This window comes from Chinchilla lanigera, unplaced genomic scaffold, assembly GCF_000276665.1.
Source record: "Chinchilla lanigera isolate Chin_1 unplaced genomic scaffold, ChiLan1.0 scaffold00113, whole genome shotgun sequence".
NCBI classification, from domain to species: domain Eukaryota; kingdom Metazoa; phylum Chordata; class Mammalia; order Rodentia; family Chinchillidae; genus Chinchilla; species Chinchilla lanigera.
In genome coordinates, this window is record NW_004955514.1 from 3,363,209 (window position 1) to 3,390,125 (window position 26,917).

At 59.0% G+C, this 26,917-nt stretch overlaps 1 protein-coding gene across 1 annotated transcript in view; it reads right to left on the minus strand.

The window, feature by feature from the left end:
• The window catches only part of Sorcs2 (sortilin-related VPS10 domain containing receptor 2), a gene marked incomplete at its 5' end in the record, with an annotated part of 336,999 nt that extends 310,082 nt beyond the window's left edge, over window positions 1-26,917 (minus strand). Inside the window, 1 exon segment of the mRNA XM_005408856.2 lies at window positions 26,796-26,917. Coding sequence (XP_005408913.2) covers window positions 26,796-26,917 — 122 coding nt within the window.

The window sequence follows — 26,917 nt, forward strand, 5'->3', positions numbered from 1 at the left end:
TTGTCCCCTTCCCTTCCTCACTGGGAAGCCAAACTCACAGCAGGGTGCGGAGGTGAAGTCACAGGACGAAGCCAGGGCAGGGAGGGAGCTGAGCAAGTCTGTACCACGGAGCCCTGCGCTCGGTGCTTGGACCCGGGACCCTGCGCCTGACCCACTCCTGCTCAGGCTGCCTCCGTGCTGCTGATGTCCCTTCCAACCCCTTCACCAGGCTTCGCGTCCAGGGAATCCCAGCTCCTCCAGGCCTTCCTCAGCTGCCCAGCCCAGAGCAGCCACTGCCCCTGCGTGTGTCCCCTGGCCTGTGACTGCCATGGACAGAGCCCAGGTGGCCCTTCGCCAGGCAGCAGGAGAAAGTGGCAAACACACCAAACACATGCTAAGCTCCTGCTGCACACCTGGCACTGTGAGAGCAAGACACAGGACGCTGCCCAGGCGGCTGAGGATGCAGATCACGGGGGACTGCGGCAGCCTGGGTCCTCAGAGCCAAGCTGGATCTCCCCCAGCTCTGCAGCCCAGAGCCCACCGCATCAGTCACTTCTCTGGCTGTGATCACTTGGAGAGGCCCCCAACCCACCAGGTCACTGGGCAACAGAGCATGCCTGGAAGTCGTCAGGCTCAGAGCCCCGACAGCGCAGGTGTGGCCCTAACACTGTTTTCTTAGTGATGAAGCCACTAACTACACTGACAGTGCTGTCATCTTCCAGGGAACTCTGCACTCCACCCCCCCGCAGCAGCAAGACAAGCCAGCCGGAGGAGGGGACAGCCGAACCTGGGCTACACCCAGCAGCTCAGGACACAGGGTGGAGGCCTTCCCGCCCCTTCCACGGTGGGTGTTTGCTCCTCGCCCCTCCCGGGCCCAGGGCTGGCCTACTCCTGTCCTGGCTCCAGCGCATCCCCAACCGCGGCAAGCCAACTTCCACAGGCACCTGGGGCTGCCTCCTCTCACCTCCTGGGGCACTGAAACCACACCTGTCCCCAGCCCAGCCACCCTTGTCAGGAAGGCGACAGTTACGCAGATGGGCACCAAAGTCACAGTCCCGGGCTCAGCAGAGCAGTCCTGGCACCGACAGAGGTGGCTCCGGTGATGGTCACTGCCACTGCTGCCCAGTCACAGAGGCAATCGCTCTGGTCAGCTGGAGTATCCCCGAGGACAGAGCTCACCCAGGGCCTTACGCAGCCCGACCACAAGCCTGTGCCCCTCTGGCACCTGAGTCTGCTGAATGGGACTCAGCTGAGGCCCCGGGCCTCCCCCGGCACACTGGCTGGGCACCCGCGGCGGGAGGGGGCAAGGGCGAGAGTGTGCACAGCAAGGCACGAGCCCACTGAAGCGGCAGCAGCTGGCGCGGGCGGGACCCCCGCAGGTGCAGAGCTGCCGCGCCTAGGACTCAGATTGAAACGTCGGAGCCGAGCGGGAGTCTAAAGGTCACGGACCACGCAGCTTGGCAGGGAAGCAAATTAAGAGCTCGGGACCGGAACCCTGGGGGGCCGTAGAGATGATGAAAAGAATAAATCCACCACCCCGGGCCGCCCGGGCGGTGACATAATGAGGCCGCACGCCGTGCCTTGCTCACTAACTAGTGCTCAGCGCGTCCAACCAGCAGCCTGTGACCCACCCCCAGCATCTGGGCGGTCCTGGGAAGAGCCCAGTGGCCCAGATCCCACCAGCCACCCAGAGGTGGTGGCACCGGCCTGTGTGCCTTCCTCCCAGCCACCAGACGGCTTCTCATCCCTTCCACCCCATCAGACTTCCTGGGACCCAGCCCCACCGGTCCCCCAAGCCCACAGCCCCAGCTGCCGCGGTCCCTCTGTGGCCGAAGCCCAGGGCAGTGCGGGATGGTGAACCGCACCCTCCTCTCCAGCGGCCACCTGTGCGCCCCCAGCTTTAGTGTCCCCACAGATCCTCATCACAGCACGCATGTGGGATGTGGCTGTGGCATCAGCATCTCCAGTGGCATCCGGGTGATGCAACTGCAGGGGACCCGAGGACCCCCGCGAGTCTCACAACGGAGAGGCAGATGCCCGCACCTCAGCCCCGCACGACCAGCCCTGTCCCCTCTCCAGCACCTCAACAAGGGTGCGCACCCACACCTGCCAGCTGCCCGCCCCTTCTCCAGGGCCCCCACGTATGTCCTTGTCACTGTTCATGCCCTACCTCAGCCCGGAATCCTGACCTCCCAAACCACAGCAGTCACCCTCGCTCCCAAAGGGGCAAGGCCACCTCCATTGTGAAGTCTTCCCAAACTCAGCGTGAGTTACTTTCTGTCCTCCTGTGTCCTCCCTGGATGTTGCTTGGCCCCTCTCACACGATGGTCCACGTTCTGCTTTGTTATATTAGACCGACCTCCTGGTAAGGACTCTACAGGCATTTCCTGAGTGACCGGACGGGTGGGTGGATGGATGGGTGGATGGACATACTGACAGATGGATAAATGAAATAAGACAATGGATGATAGGTGGATACATAGATAGAAAAACAGTAAGATGGGAGGACAAATGGGTACATGGATAAACGGATGGACAGATAGATGGATATAATGACAAATGGATAGATAAATGGAATAAGTCTATGGATGGATGGGTGGTTACACAGACAAATAGAGGGACAGAAGGACAAATAGATGTATGGATAAATGGATAGGTGAGTGCATGGATGGATGGATGGATGGATGGATGGATGGATGGATGGATGGACAGATATACTGACAAATGAATAGATAGATGGATGAATAAAGGGACAGAAAGACAAATGAGTGGATGGATGAATGGATAGAATGGGATCATGGATGGACAGACAGATGGATGGATGAATGGATGAACAGATGGATGGATGGTAAGTAGGTGTAACTAGCTGTGGTTAATTTTATGCATTAACTGGGTCATGGACTGGCCAAACATTTGGTCAAACATTTTTCTAGATCAGTGATGGCAAACCTTACAGAGATGAGTAACCCAACTGCAACCCAAAACCCACTTATTTTTAGCGAAGTGCCACCCCTGCAATTAAACCTGAATACTGAGGTTTTAGTTTAGAAAAAGCAGCTCGTAGATTAACAACTTTTGTCATAAAAGAAAAACAACAAGCATGTCATAGGTTTGCCAGCACTGTCCCAGGCGTTTCTGTGAGGACGTTTTCGGGTGAGATTAACAGATAACTCATGGCCTGAGTAAAATAAAGTGCCCTTCTTAATCGGACTCACCCCGTCAGGTAAAGCATCAGGCAGAAGGAGAGGCTCTCCCTCCTCCTGTGAGACGAGAATTCTCTACTGGAAGCTTTCAGACTGGACCACCAGCTCTTCCTGGTTCTGCCACCTTTGGACTCACACTGGCACACGGCTATACAGACCTGGGACTTCCCAGCCTCCGTAATTCTGCGAGCCAGCTCCTCGTAATGAACGTTTTTACGAGCACACAGGAAGATATACATGTGCCTGTACACTGTGTGCTCCTGTCCGTCTGTCACCTGTCCCCGCCGGTCCTGGTCCTGCGGAAACACTGATGTGTGAGGTGCTGGCACTGTCCCTCCCCGGAGATGTCACAGATGTGCCTGTGGGACAGCATGAGCTTGGCAGACGCTCCCAGACCTTTTCTCAGACCGTGAGTGAGCGGCTGCCCTTTGCCCTGGGGATGATCTAGGAATGGTGTGCCAGTCAGTGCCTACCTGCCTGGACAGATGGGACGCTCAGGTCACCTCCCAGACCAGGTGTAGATCCCAGGGGTAGACACTTACAAGCTGTGTGACCTCGTGCAAGTCATTAACCTCTCTGTGCCTTGGCTCTGCCCTCTGCAATGAGTGAGAGAAGGGTTTGCCTCATCCACTGTGATGAACCAGTTCACTCATGCAAAGCTCTAGCACAAAGCCTGGCACCAGGGGCTCTTGAGTTGGGCAGCAGGAGTGGGGAACAGCGCCTCAGCTCTGCCAGGCCCCCCTTGTGAGCCCTGGAGCTCAGGTCCACCCTCCTTCCCCTCTTCCAGGATGCTGCGGGGACCACGGCCTGCTGCAGCCAGCTCACGAGATGCCACAGCCCTGGGCTCACAGGCATGGAGTGCACACATGACCAGCAGACACTGGTCACTGTCACGTGCGAACCCAGGCCAGGCTCTGAGTCGCATGCTGCTAACCTGCACCCAGAAAACTTTTCAACAGCCAGGCACGCAGCTGGGAGGCTCGGTGTGTAATGAAAACCTTAATGAAGCAGAGATTCCCAGATTTCCCTTTTAATCCTTCAATAAAACACTGGTACAGAGACAGGCATGGGGGTGGGGAGAGAGGAACCGCAGCCTTGAAATCACAAAGCCTCTTCCGGGCTGCTTCCCACGTCCCTGCAGATGGACTGCTAGTAAGAGCTGCTCTCCGAGGACGGTGCCCCAGCAAACAGGTGCCCTGCAGCAACCAACCCCCCAACCCCCCAGGGGAAGCTAGATGCCCACGTGCAAAGGCAGGGTCCCTGTTCTGCAGACCCCCGAGAGACCACTCACCTCAGGACCCACGGGCCCAGCATCCCCCAAGGAGATGTCACATTCCATCCACAAAGCCTGGCCCAAGCTCACCCTGCCTCCACCATCCCCCAAGAACCCCTTCCCAAGAGCCAGCAGGGACCTCGAGGCTGTCGTGTGCAGCCTGACTGCACCCACCAAGCTGGGCTCTAGCACAGAGTGGCATGGGCAGGGGGGTGTTTCTGGGGACATCTAGGCAGGCACTGGAGCACACAGTGTCCGTGACCTGGGACCCAAGCACACCCTTCCAGCGAATCTGTCCCAGGAAACCATCAGTCGTGTGGATAAAGGGTTATTTTCCAGCTACTGATTTGCTTAGTGCTTGTCAATACAATCATGTAAAAAAAAATTTTTTTTTCAATCATGTAAAATTTTAAAAATCAGTATCAGTCTGAGTACACAGCAATAGGAAAAGGACAAAAAACATGACACTGGAGTCACCTGTCATCGTCAAAGGATTTGCACCAGTGCGGGCAAGCGCCTTCAACACGCCAGATGGACAAAGGTTCCGGCACCGACCTCTGCAGAGAGCGGGAGGGGAATGTCCCCGGAGGCTGGCGGCAGGTGTCCCTGGATCTGCCTTCCCGCAAGGTCTGTAGGCTCCATCAGGGTGGAGTCTGGGCTTCTTGCAGTTTGCTTGGGTGTGGGGTTTGAATAAAGCATCCCCTTGGCAGATTCCTGGCTCAGGAAGGCAGGGGTGCCGGCATCCTGGGTCCAGTTGGGACTGTGGCAGAAGGGGGCCTCCCTCACTGACCTGGCCAGGGCTACAGTGACCACAGACGCACCATGGTGTGCCGTGAGGGCGTGGAGGTCGCAAGGGGGTGGCCAGGACCACCCAGGAGGCCACACCTCGGTGCCTGTCCTGTCCCCACTGCTCACGGCCCCTCCCACCACCCTCAGCGCCAGCCACTACCTGACTTTGCCACAGCCAGCAACACACCTGAGAAAGGCCTGCGGTCCCAGGGGTGCAGTCCCAGGCACGCGGTCGGCACATCCGGGAACTCTGCACCCCTGCCAGTCACTCTCAGAGCCAGCCACACTGCCTTCTGCTTAGACTCCCACCACTCCCTACTTCCTGCCTCTGCAGATTTTGCTATTCTGGACCTCTCATGTGGGTGGAATCAAACACATGTGGCCTTTTGTGACTGTCTTCTTTCACTGAGCATAGTGATTTCCAAGTTCATCCATGTTGTCGGAGGTGTTAGTACTTCTTTTTCATGGCCAAGTTGTACTCCATCCATCACTGGGACAGGTCCCATTAAGATCATTCCTCTGTTGCCACACGTGTGGGTTGTTTCCACCTCTGGCTCTTAACAATAAGACGGACCCTCCTCTGTGGTTACAGCACAGACACAGGCTCTCAGTTCTCCAGGGCAAATCCGAGGAAGGGGTCTGCTGGGTCGCATGACACCACCCTTCCCCTAGGCCAGGCCAAGCTCACCCCCATCTCAGGCCTGAGCCGCCCCCTCACCATGCTGGCCCCTGCAGGTCACTGCTCCCCATAGCACTGGGCACCAGCCGAGTCCACTTGCCTGCTCTTAGGGTTTATGTCTGTCTCCCCCAGTAACACGAGCTCCAGGAAGGCAGGCAGGGGTCTGCCTGGTCCTGACTGACTTACCACCTCTACCCCAGGGCCAGATGCCCAATGAGTATGTGCTTGAGTTCATTTAGCTCCCCAAGTCTTGGTGAAATGCCTCCTCTTCCAGGAAGCCCACCTGACACTCCTGCAGGACGAGCTGCCCCTGCTCCCGCAGCCCCTCCTCTTGGACCACAGTCTCCTTTTTTTTCCTTGCTTCTTTTTTCTTTTCTGTTTTGTTCTGAGACAGGGTCTCACTATGGTAGTCTAGGCCAGCCTTGAACTCTCAGTGATCCTCCTGCCTCAGCCTCCAGAGTGCTTGGATTTCAGGCCATAGCACTGCCACACCTGGCATCGGTCCCATTGCAGTGGCTGTGCCTGGGGGTCAGGGACACAGGTGACCCTCACCTGTCCTCACAGCAGCTCCAGCTCCCTCACACCTGGAATAGAACAGCATCGCAGATGAGCCCCCTGAGAAGAAAGTAGCCCCGAGCTCTCTGCTCCTCTGGACAAGGGGCCACTCCACCAGCTCATTCTGCAGACGCTGGGCCCCGCCTGGCCCCGCCTGGCCCCACCTGTGCGTGAGCTCCTCCCTGACTTCCCAACCCTAGGGGAGGCTGGGAGGGCCTGGGTTTGTGGGTGACCCCACAGGAGCATCAGCGCAACAATGCAAGGAGCAGAACCCCAAAAACAGGTGACAGCATTTGCCACAGAACTCGGGGACATCAGGCCCCTTGGGGCCATGGCCAGCTCTGGGCAGGAGGGACGGACGCAAGGTGAGGGTGAGTGGAGCGGCTCTGCAGGGCTGGGCCACTCGCCGAGGTGGTAACTGTGATTTATTAAACAGCGGCGACTACTCCAGCCTCTCCCCCGCCCCTGCCCCAACAAATCACCGCAGCATCGCTTTGTTTAGAAAAATCATTGCTTTTGTAAGAAAGTGCACCTGTGAGGCAGCCGCTGGATGAATCGTTTACTTTCTAGGGCGGTTTGGAAACACACCGCCCCAGTGCATGTGCGGGGAGACGGACACCTTCTCCCAGCTCAGCGACCTGCAGACTCGCGCCAACGGGGCCCACCCACGGCAGCCGCGGCCCCAGGCAGCTGGGAGAGGAGCCCAGGGCACCGGCCGCAGTCCCTGCCCTCGGGCCGCTGCCCAGCCAGGTGGCATCGCTTTCGTCCCACCCCTGAGCCAGACAGCAGCCCTTCCCGGGCCTGCACCGCCTCACCCTTCTAAATGGGCGCTAAGGGTTCCCTAGAAAACGGCTGCGAACGGGTCGCTCCGAGCCCTTCCTTATCTTCCTGTGCTATGAAGCCAGCACCAAGCATCTTCCCGCTGAGCTCCATGTGCTGGGACCACAGGAGCATGAGCGGGGGTCCTGCCGAGGGGGCTTGGGGTGTCAGGGTGGCAAGGGCAAGGCTGCCCCCGCCTCCATGCAGGAGTCTCACAGGCCTCCCCAGGACCCCAATTCCCAACCTGTGACACCCCAGAATCATGCAGGTGCCGGCCTCAGCCAGACCAATGAAATCAGGTCCCCTGGGTAGGGCTCAGGCAGCAAGCGTCCTAAAGCAAGTTTGGGACCCCAGGACATGGGGGACATTGCCACAGGCTGTCTGTCAATGTGGCCACCAAGCCCCTGCCTTCAGGAAGCTACTCTTTCTGGTAAAGACAGATAAGGACATACATTCAAGTGTGCACAGGCACACACGCACACTCAGAGTGAACAGTGCAGAAAGCTAAACTACTTGGGAGGCTGAGGCAGGAGGATCACTGTGAGTTCAAGGTCAGCCTGGACTACATACTAAGATCCTGCTCAAAAAACAAAAGAACAATGAAAAAAAAGATGTCTGTTAAGTGACTCGTGGGCAGGGTTGTACACAGTGAGGGCACACTGGACAAACAGACGGCTCAGGTCCTGGGGGGCAAATGGGTCACTGTGAGGGTGACAACTCATGAGCTGCTTATCTGGGGACTTCTCCATGTCATGGTTTTGGGCCCCAGGTGACTGTGGGTAACTGAAGCCGTAGAAAGCAGGGCCTCAGAAAAGCACTGAGCAGCTGGGAGAGGCCAGGAGGTTTGGGAGGAAGGCGCCCCTCAGCAGGGAGCTCAGGAAGGCCTCCAAGGAGACCCCAGGGAGCGCACCACACAGCCCAGGCAAGGTGACCGCTGAACACTGGCTCTGATGCCGGAGGGGCCCGGCGCAACGTGGAGCAACCAGGGTGCTCAGAACAGAGGCCAGACAGGCGCGGAGCATGGAGGGAGTTCGGGCTTCTCTCCCTTCTATTTTTTGTGAGGTTTCTTATTTGTTTCTTTGTTTGCTTTGTTTTGCTTTGTTCTTTGTTTTGTTTTGTTTTTGAGGCAGAGTCTCACTAAGTTATTAAGTTGCCCAGGCTGGGCTTGAACGTTTGATCCTCCTGCCTCAGCCTCCCAGAGTGCTGGATGACAGGCATGCGCCACGATGGAGAGTTTGGATTTCACCTTCACACGCTGGAAAGCTACAGCACGAAGCTTCCAGGTTCAAGCCCAGGGCGCTTGTCTATGGTAGAGGTGGACCGTGGCGCCTTCCTGCCCTTGTCCCTCAAATCCCCACGGCTCCAGAGACCTCAACAGTCACAGGGCCAGGACCAGCCTTTAGTCAAACGTGCAGAAGGTATCAAATCATTTCTAAATCCCTCCATCTGGCCTTTCCGTCCATCCCATACACAACGCACAAACAGAAAAAAGAAGTTTATATTTAACAAGGAACGGTTAAACTATGTTTAACAAGGAACAGTTTTTAAATATCTTTAATCTCTCGAGAGAGGAATGATTTCAGTGGGCTGTTGTGGATATCTATAATTTATATCTATGAAAAGTTGCACCCAAGTTTAAAAAAAACTTCCCAGGCTAAAAATCCTCACGCGCTTCCCAGGTAATTAACAGTTTGGTCTCCGCTGTAGTAAAAATAGGCTTCTACCTGAAAGTAATTTCCTCTCGGCTAGCAAGGCTGGGGCTCAGCGATGAGGAGGAGGAAGCGATTAGGACCCGTTTGGGGACGCTAATAGAGAGAGATGGCGGGGAACGCGGGCCGGGCAGCCAAGCGCAATTTGGGTGCGGAACAGCAGGACTCGGGTTTCACCACGTGCCGGAGCCCAGCTTGCATTCGGTGAGAGCTGCGAGCTGCATGGAGTCACGGAGCTGCCGGGTACTCACCTGTCTCTGGAAGGACGGACCAGCGGCTCAGCCCACGGTGCCCCTTCACACACACACACAGGCTGTCTCACATCACCCTCGGGAAGCCAGGCCTCAGAGGCCGCTGCCTGTCCCATGTCCCTTAGCTGTCCCCTGTCCAGGGCTCCCAGCACACACCCCTTCCAGGCCTGCCTCTGTCCCCAGGGACCCCAAGGCCAGAGGTCCCACCCTGCAGGCCTCCCACCTTTTCTACCCTTTGCTCAGCGCAGGGTGTGGGGTGCTTTTCCCTTCCTTTCTCTCTGTGCCCCTGTCACTCGCCCACGCATAGCTGCGCCTTGAGCAACCTCAGCTCAGCCGCAGGCCCGGGGCAGCCCCACCCCGCCCCAACCTAGGGAGCCGCCCGCCTGCCGGGGATGCTGCGCACCATCTGCTTCCAAGGGGCCTAAACGCCTTCGTCTCAAGGACAGGCAGGTGACCAGAACCGGAAGCAGGTCCCCCACTGGAGGATGGAGCGGGAGAGGGGAGGGGAACTGGTTAAATGCGCCTTAGAAATAACCTTCCCCAGCTGGGCACAGGGGCACACACCTGGAGCCCTGGCACTCTGGGAGGCTGAGGCAGGAGGACTGCAAGCTTAAGCTCAACCAGAGCAACTTAGCAACTTAGTGAGACCCTGCCTCAAAATAAAAAGAAATAATAAAAGGGCTGGGGATGTACCTCAGTGCAAAGACCCTAGGTTCTACCCTCCCTCTGTTTACCCGCGGCCACTCGGCCACTCTCGCGTCCATCCAGGACAGGCACTGAGCCCAGTGTCCCAGCGCCAAGGCACAAACAGGTCCTTGGGACCTCAGGGGCACAGCACCCCGGGAAGTAGGGCAAGGGCAGAACCGAGGATCTGCAGCGTGGGGAACACAGGAGGGGCAGGAGCAGGGAGGCCAGGGGGCTGGCGGAGAGAGGGACGGTCGTCCAGGCAGCCCCAGAGGCAGGGACCTAACAGAGCTCACAGGGGAGGCTGAGGCAGGGGGAGGCAGTGTGGCCAGGCAAGAGGCTGGACTTGCTCCGGGTTGAGCTAAGAAGCTCTGGGAGGGTTTTAGCCAAGCCGAGAGGGCAGCCGGGACCAAGGCAGCGGCTGCGCTGCGGACAGGAGAACCCATGGGACCCACACCCGCTGTCCCTGAAGCTGTGCTGCTGCAGGGCGGGGCGATGGCTAACAACACCCGAGGGTGCCCATACCTGAGCCAGGGCGCAGGTTACCTCCTGGGGGACGCTGCCGGTGTGACGCCCCATGAGATGGGGGGCCACCTGGGCGGTGCCGGGGACCAGCGTCATCACCAGGACCTCACGAGGAGGAGGCAGAAGACAGAGTCGGCGGCACAGAGCAGATGGGACGCAGAGGAGACACCAGCTGACGAACGCGGGCCTCTGGGTGGGCAGACCGTCCCTGTCCCCACACCTCTGGGAAGAGCCAACCCTGGGACTCTGGACTGCAGCCCAGAGGGACAGATGCCGGACTTGGGCCTCCAAGACTGGGAGACTCAACTTGTACTGTTTTATCTATTTAGCTAATTTTGTGCCACTGGGATGAGACCCAGGGCCTTCACACTGAGCTGTGACATCCTCGGGCTTTTTTAAACTTTTAATTGGAATCAGGGTCTCACTCAGATCCTAAGTCACACAGGCTGGGCTCGAACCTGCCTGGGCTAGGGGCTGCCACACAGCGGTGAGCTCCCCGTCACAGGACAAGACGAGCTCCTCCCTCCCTCGCATCCACTCCCTAACATCTGCATCAGACAAGGGCAGCACCGGGATCACCTGGGAGGGCTTGGTGCCCACCTTGACCCCTTCTCTGACATTCACAAGTAGATCAGGGCCACGGGCAGGAGTCCAGCCACAGAGCCGAGCACCCTCCTGGCCCCGGGCAAGCAGCCCTGCTGCAGCCTCCTACACAACCTCAGCTCCGTGCTGACCTCACCAGCCCTGGCAGAGACCAGACACGCCGGAATGTGCTGTCTCAGCAAGGGGTGAGCCTCGCGTCGCTGGAGGTATCCCAGTGGCACCGGCTGATCTCAGAGCACCCTGGGGATTCCGAGCCAGTGGGTCCCGCACACTCCAGGTGCCCACTCAGCGTTTGTTGAATGAATCTCCCAGAGCCTCACCCACCCTCCCACTGGCCCCGGCTGGCACAGCCACAGGCAGAGGGTGGCTTCCTTCTTGGAAGACAAGAGAGGCCCATCTGGGATTCACCTCCACTCCCACGCTCCTGTCAACACCCAGGCTGGAGGCTGCAGGCACCCAAACAAGCCCGCCCAGCTGCTTCCTGGGAGAGCAACCCCGACCCACAGCCCGCTGCCTGCAGGAACGGGGGCCAGGAACAAGCAGGTCCGGGGGTGGCCAGGATCTACTGCAGGCAAGCTCGCCCCACCTTCCTGCCTTGGTGTCCTCTCCAGTGCCCAAACCAGCCACACTACCCACCTTCCTGGATTTCATGAGAGGGGCGCTGGTATCTTGGGATGAGAGTTCAGTGTCGGGTGCTTAGGGACGCTAACAAGGGCGGCTGCAGGCAATCCTCAGCCTGATCCTCCTGGAGCCACAGCACTGGGAGGAAGGAGACACATAGGGAAGCAGAGACCTGAGACACAGATAGCAGGGCAGAGCCTGGTGCCTACCTTTGAGCCCCTGGAGCCAGCCGTGCCTGAAGCCAGACCCCTGGACATTCCAGATCCATATACTTGGCCTACAAATTCCACTTTCTCACTTCAGCAGTCAGAGCTTGGTTGCTGTGATCTGTCACCGAGAGCCGCGCTTAGCACACTCGCCTTTGTACCCAGCACTGTGGGAAATACGGGGGAAACCAGGAAACAGGAACTTGTACTCCACCCACCAGTAACTGGAACCCTAAAGTGTCCGCACTGTGCGGCGCGGCCGGGAATTTTTCATGAGAGACCCAAGGAAGAGCAAGGCCTCCACCGCCCCAGCCCTCCTGAGCACAGGAACTCTCCCCCAGCCACGCTGCGGGACGGGCCCGGGGAAGGCAGCCGAGGAGACTCGGGCCACCGAAAGGGAGCCAGCCCCACCGAGGCCTGGGAACATTCCTGATAGAATTAAGCAGTAACTGACACCACGATAACATTCACAATCTACTTTCACTCCTAGAAAAAAACTCCTTTCCATTTTCTTCCAGATGGAAAGAGAATAAAAGGGATTGAGGATTAAGGGATTAAGGGCAGAGTCTTAGCCACTCACCCACGCCCCTGCATCTCACAGGCTTCCCTCTTAGCGGCTGTTGGGACGTGCGTGTGCTCGGCAGAATTCCATGGGGGCGATCTGGGACCGTTTGGGAATCGGCACCTGTCTGCCCCGGGACTCTGCTCCTGTCCCCAGCACTCCATGCTGCCTCAGCCCTGCTGCTCCCTGCACTGCAGACCCCTCCCTCCTCTCCCTGCCTGTCCCTGCATCCCTAGAAGCTTCGAGATTTCTCCGGGCAGGACCCAGACTCAAAGCCAGAATTTACTGCCTTAAGAAAATACAATACAGAAACGTGAAATTTCTAGAAGTAGGTAATTTGTGGCTGTGACTCAGCTCCACCGCAAACCATCAGAGTCCTGGGGAGGAGCAGGCACCGACCCCACCCGCACCCCGGGGTCCAGGCAGCCTGCCACCCCCGCGGCTCAGGAATGACAGCGAGGGCCAACCAGTGATGGCGCTCACATCCCTCCCAGGAACCGAGCTGCTGACAGTCTGAAGTGCCCAGCTCTGCGCCCGGCCCTGCCGGCGTCATCCCATCTCACAGCCATGACAGTCTTAGGCGGGTGTCACACACTTCCCACTTTACAGGGCCTCGACTCAGGAGGTCATGCAACCCACCAAGGGCACTCAGTGGGCACAGTCACGGCTGAGCCACCTGTGACTCAACCATCTTGGGCAAGTGCAGCACACCGGTCCTTGGCAGGCAGAGGAAACGGGCAGGTAGGCACCAGCATGACTGGGAAGGCCTGAGCGGTCCCTCCAGCCACGCCATGTCACCCTCCCGGCCCTGGGCCACACGGCCTCCCGCCCAGTGCCCCTCCCCGCCGCATCCCTGCCACGGCACCTTGCACTTGGTAGCTCGACTGGCCCAGAGCGCAGGTCAGCGCTTCGGGAATGAATCAGCCACCAGAAGCCATCTCCGAACACTGTCTGGGCCACATTCAAATTCAGGCAGCACACACCTCCGTGCCAGCACACACTCATGGACCGTCACTCATGGGCTCCGCCCACAGCCTGACCCCAGGTGAGCGCGGGGGACCAGAAAAACCAGGTTGGAAGTGACCTCAACATTCATGGATCAGCAAGTGTGTGCCAGGCCTGGGAAGGCAGTGCCCAGCTTGGGAGCCCAGCCCCTCTGCTGCCCAGGACGTTCCGAGAAAGGGGCCGGGGACAGCGCCACCCAGCCCAGCTGCAAGCCGGCCTCGCTCTGCAGTCAGGCAGGGACGGCTCGGATGCTTCTACCACCCCAAGTCCTACCGCCCCAGGGACCAAAAGTGCCTCAAGACCTCAGGGCAGGCCAGGACAGGCCACAGAGAGGGGAAAGGAGGCCAAGGAGGTCCAGGGGGAGGAGCAGCTCCTCTGCCTGAAGCTTGTGACAGGTGGGGGTGACAGGTGGGGGTGACAGGTGGCACCTGAGCACTGTGACGTGTCCTCGGTTCATAGCAAAGAGGGTCGTCCTCACTCCAGGCCCAGTGAGGAAAAGAAGAATGAAGCTCCTTCGGGTTGCACCCTGTGGGGTCACGCGCAGCCAGGAGGCCACATGGTCCGGGCACGCGGCCAGGCAGGGCCAGGATGACTGTGCCCCCACGCTGGCCCGTGGCCAGCAGCCCCTTGGAGCCCCATCTGAACTCAGAAGGTTCCCCAGCCGAGCGATGGCCACAGGCCACCAACTGCGGGCCCAGGAGACGGCGAGCGGGCACAAGACAGGCAACTCCTCCTCACAGAGACCCAGTGCCAGGGAAGACGAGGAAGACACAGGCGAGTCCACCCAGGCACTCCCAGGGCCAAGGCAGAGGACAGCGCACTGCCCCTCATCCTGAAGGTGGCCATGGTGTCCCTGCCTGGGGGGCTGAGGGTCCCAGGGAGCCAAGCACAAAAGACGCCAAGTGTGCCTGGGGCCCCAGAGCTGACTGCAGGTGCAGGGGAGGGGACAGGGATGTAGGGATGGGCAGCTCCGAGCTTCCTTCAGGAGGAACACACGCCCAGAGACGGGGGAAGGCCCGCTCAGCGAGGAGGGACCCAGGGCTCAGCTAGAAGCCAGAGGCCCCGCAAGGCAAGGCTCTAAGTGTCCATATGCTCTGATGCGACGTGGCCCTTTCCAGAGCCGCCGTCCCACCCTGGGTCCCACGTGCTGTCCTGGGCCACCACTGCCCCTCCCATGACACTGCACACGCCCCCAGCAGATCCTCCGCCTCCCTGCTCAGACAGCCCAGGACACAGCCAGCACACAGTAGGCCTGCACAGACAGAGGACAGCAGGGAACCCCCCTTGGCTGTCCTGCCACGGCCCCACCCCAACCATACCCCCAATTCCCTGAAAGGCAGTGCCCCCTGGGAGCCACGTGTGCGCACATGCAGAAGCAGGAGTTCCGCGTGCCCTGGGGAAGCGGGGACAGTGTGCTTCCTCTCCCGACCAGCCATGAGGATGGACAGCGGCCAGCTCACACCACCCTCCAGCTCAGAGGTTGGGGACCAGGGTGTGGGATGCCCAGGCCTGGGAGGGAGGCTGAGGGCCACCTTGGTGTCACCGCCATGCCAGCACCCAGGGCGACGATGGGAAGAGGATCCCAGAGAAGCCAGCGCCGAAGCACCGGCCTGCTCTAGAGCCCCAGATCTCGGATTTCCTGGTCACTATCCAGACCTCTGCTCAGCTCCAGGCATGATGGAAATTCCAAGTGATCCTAAGAGGTAGCAGTCCAGGCAGTAAAACATCAGGAAACACAGGAAGAACCAGATGTCAGTGAGAAAGACTCTCTTTAAACTCGGGGAGATGAATGTTTCATGAAGCACTGCGGCCTTCGTTTTACTTCAGCAAACCACGCAGGAAATGGAAGAAAGTGAAACCACCGGAAAATTTCTTTTAAGAAAGAGGACAAAAGTCGGCCATGGTGCAGCACATGCTTGTAATCCCAGCACTCTGGGAGGCTGAGGCGGGAGGATTACAAGTTTACAGAGACCCTGTCTCAAAATAAAAAGTAAAAAAAGAGCTGGGGGTGAGCATAGCCCAGAGCGAAGGCCCCGGGTTCAATCCCCAGTGGCAGAAGGAAGGAAGGAAGGAAGGAAGGAAGGAAGGAAGGAAGGAAGGAAGGAAGGAAGGAAGGAGGGGGAGGGAGGGAAAGAGAGGCAAGGAAAGAAGGTAGGAAGGAAATTCTGATTCCACAGGGCCCCGCGTCCTCGTGGCTGGCCGGGAGAGGAAGCACACTGTCCCCGCTTCCCCAGGGCGTGCGGAACTCCTGCTTCTCTTGGGCACACGAATCTGTAGGGGGCACCACCTTCCAGGGAGTTGGGGGCATGGGCAGGGCGGGGCCTTGGCAGGATGGCCATGGAACTGTGCCGTCTGCCTCTCCTGTCAGCACCTTGTCAGAAGAAGACACTGAGGCCAGAAGAGCCAGAGAGGACGCCCCACATCGGAAGTCCCGTGCCCGAGCCACCGCCTCGAGGAGACTGACTTTCTCCGCCTCGTCCTAGCTCCGGGGCCCTGGCCAGACGGCGCTGAGCTCCGAGGGCCCCCGCGGGGTTCTCCGGCTCCAGTCCAGGAGTGCAGGACTGTCCCAGCCACGGCCTCCAAGACTGCACCTTCTCAGCCTTTTCAAAAGCCACACGTTGAGGCGTGGGCACAGAACAAAGGCGAGGCCAGGGGCAGTGCGGAGGTCACGCTGGGGGCCCCTGCAGAGGGCTCCCGAAAGCATCAGAAATGGTTACTCTCCTGAGCTGGTCAAGAGGAAATTCCCCCAGGCACAGGGGTGCCGCGGAGCTCGGCTGGGGTTCTGGGAGACACACGCTCCCCAAGCCTCCTTCCAGCGGCCCCCAGGGAAGGCGTCCCCCCCACCCCCCAACTCAGCTGCCCAGAGCAGCTCCGCATGGTTCTTTGTGTCGCAAGTAGGCAAAGCTGTCCCTTGGGGTTTTTGTTTTGCTCGGCTTTTTGTAAGCAAGATGGCGCCGGGAACAAGGGTGCTATTTAAATGCCTCGACTTTGCTGGGGACTGGAGTTTCTCACTGGCCGGCACCCTGGCTCCCAGCCGACCCACAGGAGGAGGCAGAAGCTGCAGCCGCGCTGCCCCCAAGGAGGGCTCGTTCCCGGCAGGAAGGCAGTCTCCCCCTCCCTCTGCACCCCGTCTCTGTAGGGACACCCCGGCCCTCTGCACAGGCGGGGGTCACTGAGTGCTCTGAAGAGCTTCCGAGGTCCCCCGAGCGGGTGGCTGGCCAGGGGGCCCGGCCCTGGCACTCCAGGCTGGTGTGGACAGCAGGGCCCCCTCCTGGGTCTCCCCAGACCCAGGCAGGGAAGAACAGGCCTCTGAGCTCCGACGACAGCCACTGTGCTGTGGCCCATGACCGCCTCCTCCCCGTCATCCCTTCAGTCACCAACACGGGGAATGAATTGGACCTAAGTCCCCTTCCCGGAGCCCACGCCCTGAAGGGCTCTGGGGGGCCGGGGCTGGGCTGCAGGCTGGGGGAGACAGGGACGAGGGAGGAGAAGCGGATCGTTGTGACAGGCTCCCTGTCCCTCTCACGTTGCGCTAGCCTCGATTTCTTCGTGTGCCTCACCGCTGCTTGCTCTTCGGGAGCACACCAGCCCAGACGGAGAAATCCGACCTCTTTATTTTCACCAACACCACCTGAAGTTAGGCGCTTCTCTCCGTGGCAGAGGAGGCCGCAAGTCACAACCATGTCATTAGCACCTGACACTCCGCCACCAGCGGAAACCTCAGACTTGTCCCGGGCAGACCGTGACTGCTGATCTCAAAACACAGGCTCCTCCCAGCTTCAAAATCATGGCGCTCCTCACACCCACCACCGGCTCCCAACAGCATGTCGTAAAGACGTTAGTTCTAACGCTTTGATAACTTTGCTGCCGAAGAATTGGTTTCTTTAAACTTCTGTGCTTTATTTTATCTTAATTATAAAAGTCCACATTCTAAGAAAGTGCCACGGGCATCTTCAGATGTGGGGTGAGTGGAGGTCAATGGCACAAGAAAGCCAGGAAGCCCGGTGCCAGGGGGAGCTGGGAACCCCCAGGTATATCCCAGACTCCCCAAGTTCCCTAACTCTGAGCTGAGCACAGAGCAGCTGCCTCAAACCCCAGACAGAGAGTTACCTGGATGCCAGGAGTAAAAACACACGCGAGAGCCCCCCTGCTCAATCACCGAATGATAAACCAGAAAGCAAACTTGGAGGGGGTTAAGCAGCATGGATGGAGGGAATTGAGAAAAACATAAGGTTTATCGAGCGCTTTATTTTTACGGAGTGAAAATTGAATTACTTAACTGGTCAATGAGGTAGTCGATAGGCAAAGTGCCGAAAAGCAGGCGGGAGGAGAAGTGGGCTTGAACTGGAAATGCAAACGCAGCCCAGGGGATGCCTCCCGGGATGACTTCCTGCGCCAGCCTGGGTCCGGCCCCATAGCAGCCTGTTTCTAACACACCAAGGTGGCCAGATGTGGACTTCCTGGGCTCAAAGGGACAGCGCCTGCCTTGCGTCACATAGGGCAGAGTCTAAGGTTATCAGGATGGAGCACAGCACACCGTTTCTGGGGACAGCCACACCGCTGTGCCCTTCCTAGGCACTGAGGCCCTTGAACGCTGTGACTATTTCTCCCCCAAACCCAGGGCCCTGGCTTCCTCGGGGGAGGGCAGCCGTCCAGGTGGACAGGACTGAGGCAGACCGAAGGGCAGCTTCTGCTGCAGTTCCAACTTCAGGCTCAGCCCCCAAGTTAAGCACAGAGCGACCACGTGACCAGCAACTCTATCTCTGGGTATCAACCCCGGAGAAGGCCAGCCAGGGGCTCGGGGAGATCACTGCAGCCACATTCCCAGCATCACTGACGGCAGCCAGAACACAGAAAGACTCAAGCATCCATCAGGAGCGCAGGGGACAGACAGGACATGGGGCGGCGGCACGCTGGGACTCACTCAGCCTGGGAGGGAAGGGGGTGCTGCACACGCTGAAGCCTGGATGACCTTCGGGCCATCAGGCTAAGTGAAACACACCAGTCACGAAAGGATGGTTACTGTAGGATTCTGCTCATAGGAGGTCCCTAAAATGGTAAAATCAGTGGAGACAAACAACAGCATGGTAGGTGCCAGGGCTGGGCATGGTGGCGCACACCTGTAATCTCAGCACTCAGGAGGCTGAGGCAGGAGGATTGCCCCAAGTTCAAGGCCAGTCTGGGCTACCTAGTGAGTTCAAAGCGAGTCTGAACTACATACTGAGACCTTGTCTCACAAAACCAAATAAATAAATGAGCTACAATCTTAAGTTGATACTATCTTTTACCACAATATAATAATACGGAAAAAAGAATAAAAGTATTTCTTATACAAAAAAAAAAAAAAAAAAAAAGAGCTTGGATCAAGGACGAAGAAGTTCACACCACATCTCAGTCTCTTATAGCTGTGGACGGGGCAGGTCCTCCACCTCCGCATTGTTCTCATCTGCACGATCACACGATCCCAGTGTCTACTTTGAAAGACTTTCCAAGAAGAAATGAGGTGACACGTGCGCCGTGTTCAACGCAGCTGCAGCCTGCGAAGGAGGCTGTGATTATTAATTCCATTTCGAATCGTGAGCGCTGTGTACTTAGTGAGATATGGCTGTGAAGCCTCGCGGCTTCGGCGGGGGCAGAGCTGCCGGCGGTCCCCGCCACAGGCACGCACTCCTCCGGCCCCGGGAGATGGCATCTCTCCCTGCACGCATTCACAAACAGGCGCCACGCGTGAGCTCATAAAGGTCTCCTTCTGCATTAAAATTGATCTGAACAGAAGCCACACGCTCGGCCTGGCCCTTTTCTTACTTTAATTTGAACTTAATTTATCTCCGCACATCAGGAAATGGCGCCCCACAAAAGCCGTGCCCCCTTCCAGCCAACGCGAGCTCCACATTGCGGCAAATTATCTGCTTTTGCAAGAAAATTACCAAGGAAGGAGGGAGTGCTGTTATTTTAAGATCTCCAAGCCGTGTGAGGAGAAACTAATTAAATGATTGTAATTTTCTGTGCAAATACAGTAACTGACTGCTACAGAAATGCAAAATAAGAAGGAACTTTTCCACCTCAAAAGAACACTGGAGCTTTCATTCTTTTTTTTTTATTTCCAGTTTTCCAGTGAGAGCTCTTGCTCAAGTATCCCTATTAAATTTTTGAAATGACAAATGAAGCTTAATTGGATAAAGATGATGAGGGCCCTGTGCAGCCAGAGAAGCGCTCCCCAAGTCTTACAGCTCCGTGGTAAACACTGGCCGCACCTGGAGAGGCTGAGCCAGGGCACCTTGTGCAACCTGGCAGAGCAGGTCTTGCGGCTGGCACCGGTGGGAACCTGTGGGCGGGCGGAGAGGTGTGCGGGGCGTGCCCAGGCCCACCGTGCCCTTGGGCAGAACAGGGCCACACTGCGGTGCCCGTGGCTTTCACCCCCAATTCCAGCCCACGCCCAGGATGAGGCCCCCGGATTCCCCCCGCTAGAGCAGGTGTGAGCTGCGGCAGACAGGTGCCCACAGCGTGTGATGCTGCGGTCCAGGGAGCCTGAGTCCTGGAGGTCAGCACTGCGCTCCTGCACTCGGCCTCCCAGACAGAAGTGACGAGCTGGTTTCTGGGCTGTCTCAGTCTCCAGGGCAATCCGGATGGGTGTGATGAATGGGCCGTGGGTAAAAATCTAGAAGTAACTGCTTCTTGAGTTCAGAAAAGCCAGGACCCAGAAGGCCCCAGCGGGAAGGCCATGCGCAGGCTCCGGCCGGCTCCTTCTTGCCTGGGAACAGGCGGCTCCAGCTCTGCCTCCCGGGGCTCTGCTCACCTCTGGAAGGGCGTGCGCAGAACCGGGCTCATTGATGACCTCTTTAAAGCCCTCTCAGGAACCTTCCACAGCCACAAATTAAATAGCCCCTTTATTAACGTAAAAATGGACTTGAGAAATGCATTCAGGAACTTTATTAACAGAGCTGTCTCTGTGCCTTCAAGGCAGGCTTCCTGATGGAGAGACAAGTCCCTTCCCTGCCCGTGAGATCTCCAGGCTTGGCGAGTCCCCTGCCCCTCCCTCAGCCTGCTCGGTCTCCCCGGCCAGCAGCACCTCTGCCCGGAAGTTGGGTGAGATTTCCCCAGGGCAGATCAAAGGGGCGCTCTGTGATGGATCCCTGTCCCGAGCCAGCATTTCAGCAGGGCAAGGACCTAGCTCAACAGCGCTACACACGTAAGAGATGTTCAATAAATCACAGTGGACTTCAACAGCTACTAAGCTGGGTCTTGAGCTACTGGGTAGAAGGAGGAAGACGGAAGTGATGTCAGCGGTCTTGGGAAACTACCAGATAAAGGAGGACGTTGGCAATGACCCAGGCTGGGTGCCCCGGCCCCACCTAACACACATGGGTGCGATCCACGTTTTACAGACTCGGAAGAGGTACAGAGAGATGGTTCCGTCCTCATCCAAGAGCAAACAGCAGGCCCCAATGAGACCCGCTGTACCGGCACGCTCAAGTCCACGCTGGAATCCTTACCCTTAAAGCCTGCCCACCACTGCCAGCATGGTTCCGAAGAGACTCAGGAAGCCTCCACAATGGAGCTGAGGTCAGCACCCAGCCCAGCCCAGGTCCCAGACCCCACCGTACCCCCACAGCACCCACCCCGCCAGCGCTCTGGACCCTGTGTGGCGCAGGCAAGGACTCTGAATCCAGCCAGACAATGGCACAGGCTCAGGGCCCCTGGGGACACACGGCGGGAGCCCCCTCTGAGGGAGCCCCTGATTCAGCGTGCACACAATGGAGAGGGGTAGCCAGCCCCAAGCAGCCCTCCTGCCCTAGGACTCCTGCCTCCTCCACCCCCACCTCCACCTCATCGGCTTCCTCACCTTCTCCCCGTGGCCCCTTCTGAGCTCCCCACCCACATTTCCCCCTCCTCATTCTGCACCAGTTACAAGGAAGGGGACTCCTGGCTCTGGGCCGCAAGCGGGGAAGAACCTCCCCCCAGGGGCTACCTCAGGGCTGACAACTGGGAACAAACATCAGGAATTTTTGCCAAATGCCCCTGGCGCCCCCTCAGCCCAGTGCCCACTGGCGCCCCCTGGACCTTCTGAGAAGCAGCTGGTGCAGGAGTAAGGAGGGGCCGCTCTGAGGCTTCTCCAGGGGCACAAACCCCCTACTCCTCCCGAGGGCCTCAGCCGGCTGCCCTCCCTCACCGCAGAGCACAGGGCAGATGCCCCGAGCGAGGGCCTCAGGTTTTCTGGCCAAGACCTCCCTGGCCGCTAACCACCCGGCACGGAGCTCCGTTGCTGTCACCTGTCCCACAGCACGCAGCTGGACTCCCGCGTCATCTTCATCCAGACAACAGGCCCAGGGGCCCATCCAGCTTACACACCGGCAGCCAGCTCCTGACAGCCAGTGTGACAGGTACTCAGCGCATAGCCTGACCTCTGTCTGCCTCTGTCTGGTTCAGGTGGCCGGTGGTCACCCGGATGATGGCTGCCATGGCAGAGAAACACTTCATCAGGCCACACGCGCCACCCACGACTGACCAGGGAGCCAGCTCTTGCTCCAATCCTGCCTCCACCCCCAAAACACTGGGGGACGACTTTGCAGTGGTGGCCTGGACTCCAAAATAGCAGGCAGGAAGTTTCACTACCTTAAAAGGAAAACCCGGAGCCCTGCAGCCACCAAGCCCACCTCTAAGGGGAGCAGAGCTGACCGTGTGAACCTACAGCTATCGGTACCAGCTACAGCTCAGCTCTGTCACTCGATTTGGTCTCAGCACGCTGGCGGCCAACCTGGGGCCTCGATGTGCAGCACCGTCTGGAAGTAAGAGGCTGGCAGGGCAGGGTGGCCACCTACCTGTGCACCCTCACCCAGGACCTCCTCTGTCCCACTCTCCCTCCGCAGCACCTCGCACCCTGGGCCAGGCCTCAGCATGCCCTGTCTGAGCTCCTGCCCACACCAGACTCAGAGCTACGCACTTGAGGAGGCATCTGCACTGCTGATCTCTGAGCCTGCACCTGTCCCTTTCCGAGTGACGGACACTGAGAATTCCCCCACTGCCCAGAGCCAGAACACACACCAGGCGGGCCAGCTCCGAAGTCCAGCTGTCAATATCCACCGCCCCACACAGCCACACAGGCTCCACATTCGGGGGTCCATCAGAGCTGATCTCACCTGCCTGTCCCACCTGCTTCCCAAGCGTGGCAGGTTCCCTGTGTCTCCTCCGTATACCTGCACCTCCAAACTCCTGGCCCCAGGGCCTGGCTCACACTGCTCCGCCTGCCGGATGCTCCTCCCACTGCCGTGCATTCTACCCACGCACTCCTCAGGCAGCCCCGAGGCCACCGCTTCCATGCAGCCTGATGTCCCCACGAGTGTCATCAGGAAGATGACCCCACCCCCATAACCCGCTGTTCACGTCCACCTCCTCCCTCACTGGGCTACTCTGAGCTCCACCACGCTCAGCGCGGGGGTGCAAAGGCACGTAAGTCCCTCTCCCTGCTCCTAGAGGCTGGGTTGTGTCCCCTCTCCCCCACAAGCATCCAGATGCTCAAGTCTAACCCTCAGCACCTTCAAATTGACTGTATCTGGAGGTGGGGCCTTTTGACCAGGTCATGAAGTTACAATGAGGTTATCGCAGAGGACCTTAATCCAGGTGTTCTTATCAGAAGCGGGGGAGGACACAGCACACGCAGAGGGGTAAACCTATGAGCACAGGGAAGATGCCACCTACAAGTCAAGAGCAGCAACTGCAGGTGGCGAAGCCAGCCCTGTGATCCTGTGACCTCCAGCCTCTAGGCAGACAGTGGTTCAGGCCACTCAGCCTGACCACCAGCCTTGGTCCTTTGTCACGGCAACCCTTGCAACCAGTGCACCTGCCCTCCACAAACCCGGCGTCAGGCAAGTGTCAGGACTAACTTCCTGCACACGCTCGCTGCAGCTCTAGCTCTCTGGGTATAAAATATGCACGAAGCCTGGGTTTATCAGGACCCGGGAGACAGCGTGGTTCATCTGCTCAGAATTCTCTGCATGTGCAAGAGAGAGGAGAGGGAGGTGCCAGTGTGCCCAGGGGCAGAGGCAGGGGCAGGGGCCCCTCATCTCTGGGACAGCCACGGTCAAGACAAAACAACACATCCAAGTTGAAATTCAAGGAAAGGTATGAGGTGGGCCGCACTTGGAGTAAGCAGCACCAGTGCACGCTTCCCGGAACCACTGCAACCGGATCAGGAAGTGTGTTTCCCACCTGGATAACATGAAACCACAACCCAGGGGCGAAGACCAGCGCTCTGGAATATTTATCCACCTTCAAATAGCACCGCTGCCTCCCGGAGACGCAAGCCTGGAGCCGTCCCAACACAGCCCAATCTGGGTCCATAAAACGGTAATTCGGGTTGGTTTCGATGAAACATTAATTTCCCATATAACAATTTTTTCCACAGCTAAACGGCAGACAGAGAGGCAGTGTTTGAACTTCCAACCGAGTCCCCTTGCACGTCTCCATGGGAGCAGGAAGAATCAAGCCATCACGCGGAGGACTCACATATGTTCACAGAGCTGCAGGGACAGGGACCAGCTCCAAACCAGCTTGCAGCCTACAGCCCCTCTTCACAGGCTACTCGAAAGTGCTGCTTGCAAAAATCCCCTCCTCAAATGCTTTTTTTTTTAAATTCTGAGAAACACCTGATTCTGTGTGGTAAGCTCTGCTCCTGTCCACTCAGTCTGCAGGCGGCGGGGGCAAGCGAAGTGGCAGAGAGAACATTTTGTAAAGACTCCGCTCAGGAAAGCGGCCTCAAGTTCGGTCCTTTCCGGATGTACCTTTCAAAGACCGTGCTTTCAAGCGGAGGAGAAACCAGACAGCCAAACGCTGGCTCAAACCTCAGAACCGCGGCTGCGAGTGGGGAGCACAGGGCGCGAAGTGCATTTCCAAGACACCTCGAGTGCCAGGAAGGGACTGCTATGCATGCAGCCTGCACGCAGCAAACAATTTAAAGGCACAGCCTCAGCAGGCAGCTCCCGGCGGCAGCCTTCCTCCTCTCCCTCCACTGCCTGAGTTTTCTCCAGCAAGCGAGACTCAGAAAGCACTGCCTGCTCCCCAGCTTTTCCAGAGTGAACCCCAATCTCCCGACCGCCCAGGGCAGGGCAAGTGGGGCAGGAACAATAAGGAAGGGTTTGAGCCAAATTCCTGGGCCAGCATTTTGGTGCAGTCCTCTTCTCTGGACTCCAGAGCCAGCTAACTGTCAGGAGCTTGTTCTGCCCCCTAGGCGCCTGCTACGGGCAAAGCTGAACCCCATGTTCCAGAGCCTTTGTCACCCGCTGGCTGCAGGAGATGGTCCCTCAAAGGCCTCTCCGGCGCCTTGGAACTCCTGGCTCCACTAAGAAAGAGCCAACATGTCTCCCACACCCAACTCTACTTACCACCCCCTCCCCCAGCACTCACCTGCCAGCAGCCGAGACACAAGCCCACTCCTCAACTCAGCCACGGCCCTGGGGGAGAATAGCCGGGGGGTCTCTCCTGGCCCCAGCACCCCAGCCCACTGGCCGATGCTCCTCCTCAGCTCTCTCCAAGGAGGCTGCCCAGGCTCCAAGCTCAGAATGGGTCCCAACGGGCATGGCCTATGTCTCTCTGCCTACCCCAGTCTCAGTCTCTCCGTTCACACACACCCACAAGGCCAAACGAGAAAGGGACAGAAGTTAGCTGCTGGATGACAACTTCAGCAGGTGGGAGTGGGGGGCATATATTTCCAGATCCACAGGGTTTACTTTAACGTGCAACCCCAGCCCAGGGTTGCAGGGTCGCCTTCACATTCATGCCTGGGTCAGCTCAGCCGCACCTTCTGGGACTTCTCTCTGAGAACCTCCCCACCCTGCCGGCCTGGGGACCCTGTGAGCTCCACGACTGCCCTGGTCAGCTCTTTGTGCTGTTCTGGGGCTCCTCTGGTTCTTGGCTTTCCGCCCTGGGGTACGGCTTATGGTACAGAGGACAGTATGTCCACAATACCAGTGAGTCCGGTGCAGCCGGCCCAGCTGCATACCTGGGACCTGACCCTGAGCTCAAGATGAGGAGGGGAGGGTGCCCCAGCTCTTCCAGGAAGGGGAACCCCCAGTGGTCACCCTGACTGCCCCCTATTGGCCCCTGAGTCCAGGATTCAGCTCTGCCCTCTGCCAACTGCTAGTCTAATCTGGGGGTGCCAGCAATGACCCCAGACCAGAGGCCTGGCACCAGCGCCCCAGTAGCCACCAGCTGGAGGGGGAGGGGGCCAGCAGGACACTGGGCTCAGAGCCAATCAAGTCCACCAGTGCCGCGCCCGCCCCAGCCTGTTCCTCCCGCACCCCACCCCTTCTCCAGCCAGTCGGAGGCTCGGGGTGCTGAAACAGGAGATGGGTGGAAGCACTGCCCACCCTGGCCGCAGAGCTGGACACGCAGATCCGGCCCACTCCGCCCCCCACGCATGCCCGTGGGGACCCCGGCCCTGTGCTGCCTCCCAGAGCTTCCAGGAGCAGGAGTATGGTGGGGACAGCCACTGGGGGAGACAGCAGACAGCCTTGCGGAGGCGTGGGGGAGAGCAGTGGGTCAGGGCTGCCTGTCCCTTCCCCCAAACTCGCAGCACTGGAGAAGACCCAGCTGGGGCTGCCCAGGGGTGATCCTGGAAGGGCGATCCAACTCTCACCAAAAAGCAAGGCTGAGACAGCACCCAGGCCCTGAGGGCCCCCTCACCCCCATCCCGGGGTGAAGGGAGGACCAGAGGGGGAGGAAGTGGGGGGGGCGGGGAGTTTGCAGCCCACCAGCCAGGCAGGTCGGAAGAGTGCAGCTCCAGGGCATCCAGGTGCAGCAGGCAGGACCTCAAGGAAGCAGTAGGGTCGAGCCCTGAAGGGAGAGCCCCAGAACAGCACAAGGAGCTGACCACGGCAGTCCTGGAGCCCACAGGGTCCCCAAGCCAGCAGCGTGGGGAGGTTCTCAGAGAGAAGTCCCAGAAGGTGCGGCTGAGCTGACCCAGGCATGAATGTGAAGGCGACCCAGCAACCCTGGGCTGGGGTGATTGATCCTCAGCACCTGGAGGCGCGGCGATGGCTGAGGTCCCCCACCCTCAGAGGACCCCCAGGGTAACCCAGAGTGTGCAGAACAGCCCCCGCGCCCCGCGGCAGCTCAGGGTCACAATATACGCGTCTGCCCCCTGAGCGAGTCAGCGAGCGGCTCCCCTATCCGGGGACAGTTCCCCAAGTAACGAGTGACCAGAGGCCAGGAGGGGCGCCGAGGAGGTGACCCGAATCCCCAAGTCGCCAAGATCGCCCGGGGTGCCTGCAGGGTGTGCGGGAGCGGGGGCGGCGGCGGTGTCCCCGGGGCGTGCCGGGGTGTCCCAGGGTCACTTACGCTGCTGTTCTCGCCCGTCCAGTGCACCATCGCCTGGTTGTGCGTCGCGTCTCCCTTGAGCACGAAAGATGTGCTGATGAGCGAGACCTGCGCCCGCGGGGCCGCCCGCGCCCGGCGCCCCC